The sequence below is a fragment of the Papaver somniferum genome, chromosome 9 (assembly GCF_003573695.1).
Source record: "Papaver somniferum cultivar HN1 chromosome 9, ASM357369v1, whole genome shotgun sequence".
Lineage (NCBI taxonomy): Eukaryota > Viridiplantae > Streptophyta > Magnoliopsida > Ranunculales > Papaveraceae > Papaver > Papaver somniferum.
Window position 1 is genome coordinate 164,709,428 of NC_039366.1, and position 11,720 is coordinate 164,721,147.

The 11,720-nt window shown below is 38.4% G+C and overlaps 3 protein-coding genes across 4 annotated transcripts; 2 read left to right on the forward strand and 1 right to left on the reverse strand.

Annotated features, from left to right (window-relative positions):
- Positions 1–248: 248 nt before the first annotated feature.
- Positions 249–3,386, forward strand: LOC113310739 (microfibrillar-associated protein 1-like). The gene is made up of 3 exons (XM_026559504.1): positions 249–356; positions 568–1,871; positions 2,948–3,386. The coding sequence occupies exons 2-3, from the start codon at positions 679–681 to the stop codon at positions 3,063–3,065; spliced, it is 1,311 nt and encodes a 436-aa protein (XP_026415289.1). The 5' UTR covers positions 249–356; positions 568–678; the 3' UTR covers positions 3,066–3,386.
- Positions 3,387–3,647: 261 nt separating this feature from the next.
- Positions 3,648–5,017, forward strand: LOC113313571. 2 transcript variants are annotated; one of them, XM_026562364.1, is made up of 4 exons: positions 3,648–3,806; positions 4,007–4,232; positions 4,336–4,397; positions 4,651–5,017. In XM_026562364.1, exons 1-4 carry the CDS (start codon positions 3,741–3,743, stop codon positions 4,831–4,833), a joined length of 537 nt encoding a protein of 178 aa, XP_026418149.1. In that variant the 5' UTR covers positions 3,648–3,740; the 3' UTR covers positions 4,834–5,017. The 2 variants fall into 2 exon arrangements, with proteins under 2 accessions (XP_026418149.1, XP_026418150.1); XM_026562365.1 differs by having other exon boundaries at positions 4,339–4,397.
- Positions 5,018–5,191: 174 nt separating this feature from the next.
- On the reverse strand, positions 5,192–10,486 carry LOC113313444 (cationic amino acid transporter 2, vacuolar-like). The gene is made up of 14 exons (XM_026562211.1): positions 9,825–10,486; positions 9,520–9,721; positions 9,303–9,387; positions 8,774–8,914; positions 8,559–8,677; positions 8,386–8,482; positions 8,104–8,276; positions 7,958–8,024; positions 7,394–7,552; positions 7,020–7,290; positions 6,732–6,843; positions 6,374–6,486; positions 5,774–5,849; positions 5,192–5,668 (listed from the first exon to the last, which is right to left on the reverse strand). Exons 1-14 carry the CDS (start codon positions 10,000–10,002, stop codon positions 5,515–5,517), a joined length of 1,947 nt encoding a protein of 648 aa, XP_026417996.1. The 5' UTR covers positions 10,003–10,486; the 3' UTR covers positions 5,192–5,514.
- Between the last annotated feature and the right edge of the window lie 1,234 nt (positions 10,487–11,720).

Below are 11,720 nucleotides of genomic sequence, written 5' to 3' on the forward strand. Positions count from 1 at the left end.
GGTGGTAATCGGTGGTTGGTGGTGGTGATAATCAGAGGTGGTGGTGGTAATCAGCAGTGGTTGGCGGTGGTGGTTGGTGGTGGTGATAATTGGAGGTGGTGGTGGAAGGAGGTGGTGGTTATATATAGGTGGTTATTGGGTTGGTTTTAAATTAAATTAGGTTAAGGGTAGGTTAGTCATTTTAATGATTTAGGACACCCCTTATAACTATAGGGAAGGTGGCCATGGTCCCCTCAAAAAAAACCATGTATACACAAGAGCACCCCTTAGTTGTTTCGGCTTGCGCTTCATTTATTTTCTCTTTAGGTCTCTCATCCTGGCGGAGATTGGACAAAAACCCTAAAATCACAACCAGAGTACGTATTAATATCACATCCCCTTCGAATTAGTGTTATTTTTTTCAATTACGAATCATTATTTCGTACTTAATACCTTTCCCCAATTTTAATTTGCACACTCTTGCATGCTTCTTTCTCAGTTTCCTAGGGTTGGAGTTTGTATATTTTGATTTTAGCCATTATTCATTGTTCTAATCCTTTTCATCTTTCTGCTGATAAAAAATTTCAGTTGTAGGGTCTGGAGAATAATATTTTTGATCAATATTAGATTTGTGGAGGAGGGTGGAATTTTAGGTTTAAATCTAGATTACTCGTTTAGGTTTTCGAGTGAATTGCAAATATGTCTGTCACGGCAGGAGTTAGCGACACTATAATCGCAATTAGAGATAAACTTAGAGGGAGAATAGGGCAAACTAAGGTGAAAAGGTATTGGCCTGGTAAAGCCCCGGAATGGGCAGATGAGGCTGAGGAAGAAGGAGATATTAGAACAACTAGAGATGTTGCTTTAGAGACAGCTTTTCCAACTAGGGATGATTCAGATGTTGTTAGAAGAGATGACCCTAGGTTACGGCGTTTGGCTGAGAGTAAGATAGATAACCGGGACGAAATTAGAGCTGATCACAGGCGAATTCGTCAAGCTGAGATTGTATCTACTATTGAAGAGGAAAACAGAAGACAAGAAGGTTTGGATTTAGAGGAGGAGGATGAAGATGCTCAGGAGGAGAGGAGAAGAAAGATTAGGGAAAAATTGCTTCAGCGCGAGCAAGAAGAAGCTGCTCTTCTTCCTGTTGAAGAAGAGGACGAACCGGAAGAATCAGAAGATGAGGAATCTGAGTATGAGACTGATTCAGAAGAGGAGTTAACGGGTATTGCTATGATAAAGCCAGTATTTGTACCTAAAGCAGAACGAGATACAATAGCTGAGCGTGAACGGCTAGAAGCAGAAGAGCAGAAGCTTGAGGATATGGTTAGGAGAAGGAAGGAAGAAAGAAGAGTTGAGACAAAGCAGATTGTTGTTGCGGAAATTCAAAAGGATGAACAGATTCAGAAGAATTTGGAAGCTGAAGCTAACATTGAGGATGTGGATACTGATGATGAGGTCAATGAGGCAGAGGAGTACGAAGCATGGAAGGTCAGAGAGATTGCAAGGATCAAGAGAGATAGGGAAGACAGAGATTCAATGGTGAAGGAGAAGGAGGAGATAGAGAGATTAAGGAACATGACAGAGGAGGAGCGCAGAGAGTGGGAGAGGAAGAATCCTAAAACAACTGATTCTAAGCAAAATAAGCAGAAATGGAGGTTCATGCAGAAGTACTATCACAAGGGTGCTTTCTTTCAAGATGATGCGGATGATCCTGCTGGAACAGCTAGGGCTGATAAGATCTACACCCGTGATTTTTCTAAACCTACCGGGGAAGATAATATGGACAAGACCATATTGCCTAAGGTCATGCAGGTCAAGCACTTCGGGCGTAGTGGAAGAACCAAATGGACTCATCTTGTCAATGAGGATACAACTGCCTGGGACAACCCGTAAGTATCCATACCTCATAATATTTGATTTCTTCTGCCTTGACTCTTTGTTTTTTTCTATTTAATGTCCTAAAAATTTCTTCACCGTAGCATAGTCACTTACATTTATGAATTTCATCACGTAAGCTGCGCATGAAAGATCTTCAAATAAACTAGCAGAAGTAGCAAATTAACATAGAGAGTTTAAAACAATAATTAGATGAATTGTATAATTTAGTCACTGCTAGTTAAAAACTTAAAACCTGATCTATGTATTAGAAAATAGAGGTATTCGATGTGGTATATGCAAAGCAATATCAATCTTCACTAGCAGATCTATAGGAAGATAACAACAGGGTTGCCTTTTTCATCGTAGGGTTTTATTTTTACTGCTGACAGTATACAAGTGTGCCTGGAAAAATAATTGAAAAAGGTTCATTACGTAGATTACTTTTGAAATATCCAAAAAAGTTATTCTGCACCTAATTCCATGAGATTCAGTTGACAAATCTACCAAGTCTTGCATGTAATGCAAAACATCACGGACATACTTATCGAACCAATGTGATAGTTGATGTTTTATGAAATGTCTCATGTCTGACATTGTTATTCTAATTGTTGTATTGTATGAATTTTAACTGCGTTTATGTTTTATATAGGCTGCTAGATGGGGTTTGTATAATTCTCACTGCTCAGTTCTGTTTACCTTAAGTTTGAACGCATGTTTAAAAGCAGCAATTGCTGAAGATATCATTTCGGTTAATTGTCTATTAGTTTGTATCAAAATCATTGTCATAACTACGTAGCATCCATATAATTGGTAACAACAGTCAATAGTAACTACATGTAGCATAGTATAGCCTCGTGTTAGATTTGTAATAGTTGAAGAGGAATAAATAGAGTCTAGATAGAGGCCTCTGGGTATATGATTCATTTGTTTCATAGTACGTTTTTACTTTTTTCTTCTTGAGAAATTTACAATTTGTCAACAGTATATGTTCATTTCCATTATCAAGTCTCTTTGATTTAAGTTTCTTCCTGGGATATCTCCCCTCCAAGGATCTGTTAATAGTTATATTTGTTGTCTTCTAACGCAGGTGGGCAAACAACGACACTCTCCGGGCTAAATACAATTCCAAGATGGCCGGTATGGATGCACCCATTGCAAAACCCAGAGGAAGCAAGAAATTGAAGGATTGGGAGTTACCCAAGTAAAAGGTTCACCAATTAGAAGTACCACTACCAGCTACTGATAAGTGTAAATGCTGAGGATTATAGATCCTTCTTCACCGGATTTCAGCAGGCAGAAAGCAGGAGTAGACAAGTCTATACCTGGTTTCCCAGTTTTCTGCAAGTATGGACTACTAAAAAAAATGTTGTTGGTCGTGGTCTGCAGGAACTAAGAGTTTTTGTATTAATGTCAAGATTATAGTGGATTCTTACTGCTTCAAGAGCATACTGGATTCATACTGCCTTCTTTTCTTTTTCTTTTTTCTGTATGACATAATAATAAATCTACAGAGTATCAGACTGAAACCTCGAACTTTGGCGCAAAAATAATTTGCCCATTTCATAGCATGCACTGTAAGCTAGAAAGTAGAAACCACCTCGACTCTTTATCATGTGGTAAAAATTACTCGACTATTTATCATGTGGTAAAAATTTCTCGTCCTTCTAGGAGCTTTGCTAACGAAAACCTCCTCCCTATGACAAAAGTGTAAACGAAAGTCAAAAGGTCCAAACATGCTCACCTTTATTAAACGAAAGTCAAAGTCAAAGGTTTCTGGAACTAGTTATTCTAAAATTTTGCTTGAAGGTTTTTCTTTTTTTAAGTCTAGCGATTTTCAGGGCGATTTGGCTTCTCAGAACTGTGGGAATTCTTTCTTTCTAATGGCTGAAGAGGAAGTAGCTGCAAAATCTGTCATTCAACAATCTCCTCCAGCAAATCCTCCTCCCGTAAGTTCTCTCTCTTTGCTATCTGAGCCTGAATTACACTTAATCATTGTTTTCAGATTCAGTCTTTTTATCAATTATACTGGAAGTCGTTGTTTTATGTAGATGAGTTTACAAATTCCGATGATTTTTATTTGATTTATTCACTGGTGTCTATAATATCTTAATTTTGAATTTGGTTTCAATTTCATCTACTGGAACAGTTTTTAGAGGTAACTTGTACAAGTTCTGGTAAAGTAAGAAGATTTGCAATTGGTACTGAATCCAAATTTGCACTGTACTTGATCAACCTCAAACTTGATATTGGGGTCTCTCATGCTTCATATATTGAAGCTGTTAAAGAAGGGGAAGAACCAATCAATTTTGGTCCTAATGCTCTTCTTACCGATTATGGCCATGGTTGGAAGCTGCAGACAGTTTCAGAACAAGGTACCATAATACTGTTAACTGTTAAATCCTAACATTTAATCATGTCTAACTAGTTGATACTAGTTAAGAGTAATTCTAACATTGATTTTTGGTTGTCTTTAAGTAGAAGTTCCTCGAAAAGATATGGGAGGTCAGCCTATGTACAAGAAGAATCCTACTGCCATGGTAATGCTTCACTCAACTCTATCCTTGTAACTGTTGGAAGTAGGGTTTTTAAGCACCCCTTTAACCATACTGTAACAAATAGAATAGAAGGTTTAGAACTTTCCTGACGTATTTCTTAAGAATCATATACTCGGTAACAATCAGAATGTTATCCATTTCTTAAGGTGTAGTGTTGTGTAGCACAATTAAAATGCTGAATATATGCTTGTATGATATTCATTGGTTTAACTTGATGTATTTGTAACTTCGGCAGAAATCAGACGGTTCTGCTCCTACTAGAAGATCCACGATGGACTCTTCAGATTCTCACACCACTTACCAGTATTTTGGGAGGATATTTCTTGCTTTAGTTTTGTTGTTTCTGCTTGGATGTACTTTCACAGTGGCCTTGGAAAATCTTCCCAGGTTAATCTTACTTATCACTTCAACAATGTAATAACACCATCATATCTTGCTTTAATTGTGAAGTATCCTTTCTGTATCCTTGTAAGTTCTTTAACATGACAGGGCTGTGAGCTATTTATTGCTTCTATTTTGTAAACTGGAGGAGAAATATTTTTGTTATTCAACAAGATTACACTATGGATAGCTTTAGAATGTATTTTCTGCTCTTCCTGTAATATCAGAACTAGCTTTTCAGTTCCGTAAAATCCGAAACTTTGATGCAATCTAGTAATCTGAATTTTACAAGACAAAGGCTCTGAATCTTCACTAAACTGCCTCTATAGGATTTTCACAAACTACAGCTAACTGATGCACAGAAGACACAAATAAGAATAAAAGAACTCAGCACGTTAAAAATGGTTAATTTTATTTCTATAGTTCGTCTGCAGAACAGAATTTGTAAAAGTATTTACATCTTCTTTCTAAATTGATTCGGAACTGGGATGAACCTGTCCCGAGTCGCAATAGTCAATGTATGTACAGGAACACATGAGTTCAACCCTGCTGAACGTTATAAGCAAATACAGAAGAAAAATGTACATTATGCAAGCAGTCTAGAAAAACGCCACAAATACAAATGCATGAGGTTCCATGATCAGTGCAGGGAACACGAAAAATTGATGATCAATCTGGGTATCTGAGTTGTAGAGCCGATGATGGTCCGGTGTTTCTCTTAAGTGAGATACCCTGAACTCTGACAGATCTCTTCAGCTTGTTCTTTTGGCACATATACTGCTTTGTGCAGCAAACTGTGGGTTCTGCCATAGCACAAATAAACAAAGACACCAAGTATCAACCACACAGAAACGCGGATCCACGTGCCGATTCTGTATCCAAAAAGAGCAATATGCGATCAGTTACATGTGAAAGCCTCATTTACCCACCAAGAAAAGATAAAATTGTGCACATATAAAATGGATCAAGAAACTAACCCGAGATTGATCAGCAAGTAGACATTTATAAGAATGCTTGCAATTGGTAGGAGAGGAACGAAAGGGCAAGTGAAACCTGCATACAATTCAAACAGTTATCCTAAGGTAACAACAACAAATATACTCTGCATTGGACGAGACTATGCTCTGTGCATAATATACTGAAAGCAACAACAAATCGGAACAATATCTAGATGAACCTACAAAGGTGTAAGTGCTTCCTCGACATACATAGATGGTTTTGTTTGCTCCCCACACCCACTCCTAATGTGGGTTAGTAAACTCATATAGGCAATTCTGGAAATGGCATCACTTCAACAATATTCTATTTTGGAAAACAAAATTCAGACAGCTCATAGGGTCTGTTCACGGTTCACCCGTTACAGAGTGATACAATCACATGCTAGAATATCAAGAAGGCCTAGGATCCACCAGCTGATAATTATTCGATTTGAAGATCACCAAGATGGGATTTATCAATGTATTTGTATGACTAGACTAGTCTACTAATGCAGGTACCAAGGTGACCTACCCATCTTCTTGAATTAACCTCAGAATCTTAATTCTTTGTGAGAGCATGAGAATAGAAGTGGAATATACCTCCAATGTGTCCAAAGCTGTGTCTCGCATTATCTTGATCAATCCATGACAGCACAATTAGACCACACAACAGAAGAGAGACACCAATTCCGCACAACAGGTAGCGAGCAGTTCTAAAAACAAGAAAAAGAAAATTGAGAAGTCGCATAGAGTAAAAGAAACTATCTTTCAGAGTTGCGACAATAGGCGTTGGCCAAAAGAAATATGATTGAAGAACCTCCACGACCAATAATGGACGCAACCATCGTAATATCCACAAGAAATGATTCCAGATATAATGTTGCATTAGTATTAACCACCAGAAATGGTGAGTTTTAGAGCATGCTCATTTGTTAGGATACATGATAGTTAATATTACCCAGGCAAGTATTCAGCTGAAGAAGCTGCAGAGGTGACGAGAAACACTCCTATGCACACAAAGGCTATGTTCCAAGCTGCAAGTCGTCGCCTCTTTTGTTCATTCAATTTATCTGCAACAATCAGCATAAAGCAGAAAAGCAATTAACCAGTAGAAACTATGACCAATTCCCCAAAAAAGAAGTTTAAGAGAAAAATATGTTGTCACTCCGAAAATCTACCTAAATCCTGTATTTGAACCCGATATTCTACTGAATCAACATCCTCTAGAACAATAAACATAACTTACCATGACCATAATTTATGTCTTTGACTATGAGAGGGTAACCAATGGATGTTTCAGCTTCAGGTTGGAAATATTTGCTACTCTTAGTAGAGATTACAGGATCCTTAGTGTTACTTCCATCAATTTCTGGAGTAGTATAACTGTACCGTGTTGAAACTGAATCAAATGTTTCATGAAGTGACGATGATAGAGGCACTTCATCTGGTGGAACATATCTCAAAATCAAAATAGAGATAGCAACAATGGTGAATGCAAGAAGAGTTCCCACGCTGACCTGCAAATTATTGACCTTTTCATTGTTGCTTGATTCTTAGTGAGAGCATATGACAACTGCAAATTTTTGAATATTGCACGTAGCGGAATATAGTTTTACATACCATCCCTGCTAATTGAGAAACATCCATAAAGAACGACAATAGTGCAGCACATATCCCAGTTACTATTGTGCTCTTTACAGGAACTTGGGTGCGTTTATTGACGTCTGAAAAAAAAGAAGGGAGCAACCCGTCTCTAGCCATAGCCATCAAGATTCGAGGCTGAAAAAACAATTACAAGTCTATCTAGATCCCAACAAGTAAAATATAAAAACAAATAATCTACAGTACTAGAAAATGAGGTGAATATATGCAGAATCAAACAATGCAATACTAAAATAAGCAAAAAATCACCCCTCAATTATTATATACGTTTAGAGACGTCAATAAGGGCAACTTTTGTGAGAAATATCCCCAACCTTTTGGACATTCTCTTGAAAATCCAGTGGCCAGTTCCATGAATCTATGCTAGTATCCAAGTAGATAAATTTCTATCATGAAAGATTCCCTCGGATAGATAAGATTAGTTCTTAAAACAAGCAATCAATAGCAAAATTTGAACTCTTCTGGCAGCAGCAGTAAAACTAAGAATGACTCGAAAAGACATAAGGTTCTGAAATTCATTACCTGTGGAAGAAGAGAACCCATTAAGTTTGAGCAGAGCGCAGTGACTGCTCCAGTCGTGATTATGTATCTTCAGTAAAGAACAAGGAGATGAGATAATGGAAACAAATAAACAAAGCCAACAAAATAAATAATATTTCTTTACTTACACTGCCCATTGCATTCCTTGGCCGGCAAATGCAGATGAAATAGGGGTATCAGGATCCATTGCATAGTATGGAACCAGGCCAACAATAACAACAGACACAAGCATATACAACATGCAACATATGGATAGGGACATCCCTATACCCAACGGCAAATCACGTTGAGGGTTCTTGACCTGCAGCCAATAAAATCATATAGCAAAATTTAAGAGAGGTTCGAGGATTCAAATTTTTGAAGATACTAAGCTTTGGCTCAGAGATGTTCAACAGTAACCTCAAACTTACCTCCTCAGCAGTGCAAGAAACTGAATCGAACCCTATGTACGCAAAGAAAACTGTTGCAGACCCAGCAAGCATTCCGTCCACTCCGAACGGAAAATACCTAAAAGGTAGGATTATGGATCATATTGCTTCAGTTACCATATTAAAATAGGAACATCGAAAGAAACCCACTTTACCCTGTAGGAAGTTGATATCCTGCCCATCCAGTTTTGAAACCAAGATAGCCACCAGCAAGAACTACAAAAAACATGACACAGATATTCGCCGTAGTGACAATACCTTGCGCAAACGAGCTCTGCAGAAGATGTACTGGAGTTATAGGTCCATCATAGGCAATAAGATCAAAACCTCACACCGGAAGTGTTGATGAGGTTTAAAGTGAAAAATGTACCTCCTTGATTCCCATACACAAGAGCCCAGTGACGACAAAAACTAGAAGTGCCGCACATGGATCAATTACAACATCAAGTCCAGGAATGTAAGTACGAGCTAAGAAGACAGGTAGATTGCCCTCCCCTCCAAAAAATAATGCCTGGAAGTGGAAAAATTTACAAACAAGTATTTGTTAAAAGGAAATGAAATGGTGAACCATTAAGGAAGCTTCTTGTTTTCGGACCCGCTCTTTCTTAAAAGACGGCAGTTCAAGAAATTTTTCTTAATACAAATCTGATCCACATCTCAAATAAAACTTCGAAAGATTAGATGCATCAAATCGGAAAACATTTCAAAACAAATTTTTGTGTAGTGCAAAGTTCATTTTCTTGTGGAACTGTACTCTCTTTAGGACCCTTGCAAAAAAAGCAACTGACAGACTGGATCCGTAAAATAATAACCTAGGAAGCTCAACATGGACAAGACAAATCACATGCACACAAGATAAGAGAAAATAAATATTGGAGCTTAATGAAATTCAATGGTACCAGATTTGGGGATATGCCACGAGCAACGGCTGAACCACCAATTGTATATTCAAGGATGAGTGCCCAACCGATAAGCCAAGCAACGCTGCCATCAGTTACAAACTAAAATTCACTGATTGAAAGACAACACAACACGATTTTGGTGGAAATATGTATAGATTATTTTCGTCAAACCAAAACACAAGTAAAAAAGGTTAATGTGATCCACTGCAATTACCCTTCTCCAACACAAATGTACGAATAATGATACGCACTCCCAGCAGACGGACAGCGACAGGCAAGCTCTGCATAACAGAATGCTGATAGAGCAGCAGCAATTCCAGCTATGAAGAAAGATATGGTTAGAGCAGGTCCACAATGCTCTCTAGCAACTGTTCCAACAAGAACATAAACACCAGCCCCAATGGTTGATCCAACACCTATTCAAATCATCAAAGAAATCACAATAACTGATTCAAGGAACAAACCCCAGATTGAAAAGAAAAAGAGCAGAAAACAAGATATTGATGGTCAATAAATTACCAATGGCAATGAGCTCAAGGATAGATAATTCCTTAGCCAACTGTGGATGTTTTCCATATTTTTTAACATGAGCTGAATCAACCTGTTTTCTCCTAATCAAACTTCTAAATCCCCATGAAATACAACCTTTTCCACTACCAGCAGCATTAGGTAGTGATTCAAATTCCAATAAGCCCATTAAAACCACTAAAAAAAAAAAAACCCTCTTTTATGTTGAGCTTCACTCAAATGGTAAAATGATCTTCTACTTCCCACCGACCCTTGCAATCCCAAGTAGCAGCTAATTATAATAAACCTGAAAAAAGGTGAATTAAATTTGTTTTTCTTGGGACTGTATATCTTCTTCCCTTTTCTCTCTCAGTGACAGTGTTGCATAAAAACACAGTGCTTTCTTACACCCGTGACGTGATCGATCAGTTAAAACATTTTGCGGTGGAAGTTGGGGAATGGCTGTTGTAAAAATATCTACTGCAAAATTGGTCCCGAACTGAGGAAGCTTAGGGTTTATTACTTGGGTGATTCTACACTCACCGAATTTGACACCGTAGAGGGAGATCGACGGAAGAGCCCAGCCCTCTCAGCATCGGATCATCAGTGGACTGATGTGGGGCCCTTTCTCTAACTCACTCGGTGATACACTCGGTCCCAATCTCTCGGTGTATCTATCTTTATCGTTATTACTTTTCATCAGCAAACCAATTTTAGAAACTTAATTACTATTATTTTGCCTGCTGGAAATCGCCTGAATCTTTTTTAAGCAAGTGACAGTAATATCAAAGCCTAATCCGAATGCAAAACTACTCGTGTGTGTAGGAAGCAGGTAAAAATTCTTAGTATATTTTATCAAATCTTATCCCAATCCTTTAGGGATTTGTGCGCGACTACCGCAAATTATCGTCCAATATCTCAATCCATCAACAGTATAATTTGTCAGCACCTTATCCCAGACCAAAGCTATTTCTTCCACTAGTCCAGATCCGCCTGCTGATCATCTTGTCTGGTGCCATAGCAATGATGATGATCAGGTCTCGGTTAAAGCATGTTACAATGCGGCAAAGCCCTTGTGTCCCTCTCGTGCCAAGCACTTTCTTTGGCTTCTTGCTCATGGCAAGACTAACCTTATGAATAGAGGGCTTGATATTGCTGATTTGTGCCGATTGTGTCAAAAGGAGCCTAAAGCCATCTATTCTGCCACTGCTCTTATGTTAATCCTGTTTAGCACAACTTTGTGGATCACCCATTTTTCCTTTCCTCTCTGGTCTCATAAATTCTCTCAGGTACGACTGCCACAGGGACAGAGTTCTGCTGGAATCATTTCTGCAGCTGATGGGAAGTTTATTGCAGCCTATTGCAAGCACATTTCTCCAACTTCAACAACATGGCTAAAGTGTGGACTATCCACGATGGCTTGCAATTGACCACCAGCAACCTAGGCATCAACGAAGTTAGCTACCTCGTTTGGAAGGATTAGGTTTCAGCATCCCTCCAGGGAAGGCAATTTAGTAGCAGATGACAGCTGCTAATGAATGTATCTCTAGGGTTTAGTACCTCTGATTTCCTGAATGCTGATTTGGTAGATGGTGCAGCAGCAAGAGCCTTCCTCGGGTTTGTAAGGTTCAGTTAGTGTTTTATAAAACAAGTAAAATATGTTGCACCTCAAAAATGTTACAGATATAAAACGTTTGGATGGTAAATAGAGTGATAAGTAGCATCTTATGAGTGCTCAATTTCTGCTTAAAAATACATGTAACTAAAACCCTAGAACTAGAACACGTTCAACCAGCCCATAGATTGATATCAGTCTGAGTTGCCGATGTGCTGCCTCTTTAATTGTCTCATCTGCCACTTGAGAAATGCATCATCTTGGCTGGACTGAAAACACTCGTCCCATGCGAG

Excerpts from the sequence above, each read along its gene's own strand:
- LOC113310739 (XM_026559504.1), top strand. The coding sequence starts at position 679 with ATGTCTGTCACGGCAGGAGTTAGCGACACTATAATCGCAATTAGAGAT. Across the intron at positions 1,872-2,947 it reads ACAACTGCCTGGGACAACCC|GTGGGCAAACAACGACACTC; the intron begins GTAAGTATCCAT and ends CTTCTAACGCAG.
- LOC113313571 (XM_026562364.1), top strand. The coding sequence starts at position 3,741 with ATGGCTGAAGAGGAAGTAGCTGCAAAATCTGTCATTCAACAATCTCCT. Across the intron at positions 3,807-4,006 it reads CTCCAGCAAATCCTCCTCCC|TTTTTAGAGGTAACTTGTAC; the intron begins GTAAGTTCTCTC and ends CTACTGGAACAG. Across the intron at positions 4,398-4,650 it reads AGAAGAATCCTACTGCCATG|AAATCAGACGGTTCTGCTCC; the intron begins GTAATGCTTCAC and ends TAACTTCGGCAG.
- LOC113313444 (XM_026562211.1), bottom strand. The coding sequence starts at position 10,002 with ATGGGCTTATTGGAATTTGAATCACTACCTAATGCTGCTGGTAGTGGA. Across the intron at positions 9,722-9,824 it reads CCTTGAGCTCATTGCCATTG|GTGTTGGATCAACCATTGGG; the intron begins GTAATTTATTGA and ends TGATTTGAATAG. Across the intron at positions 5,850-6,373 it reads CAGCTTTGGACACATTGGAG|GTTTCACTTGCCCTTTCGTT; the intron begins GTATATTCCACT and ends AATTGTATGCAG.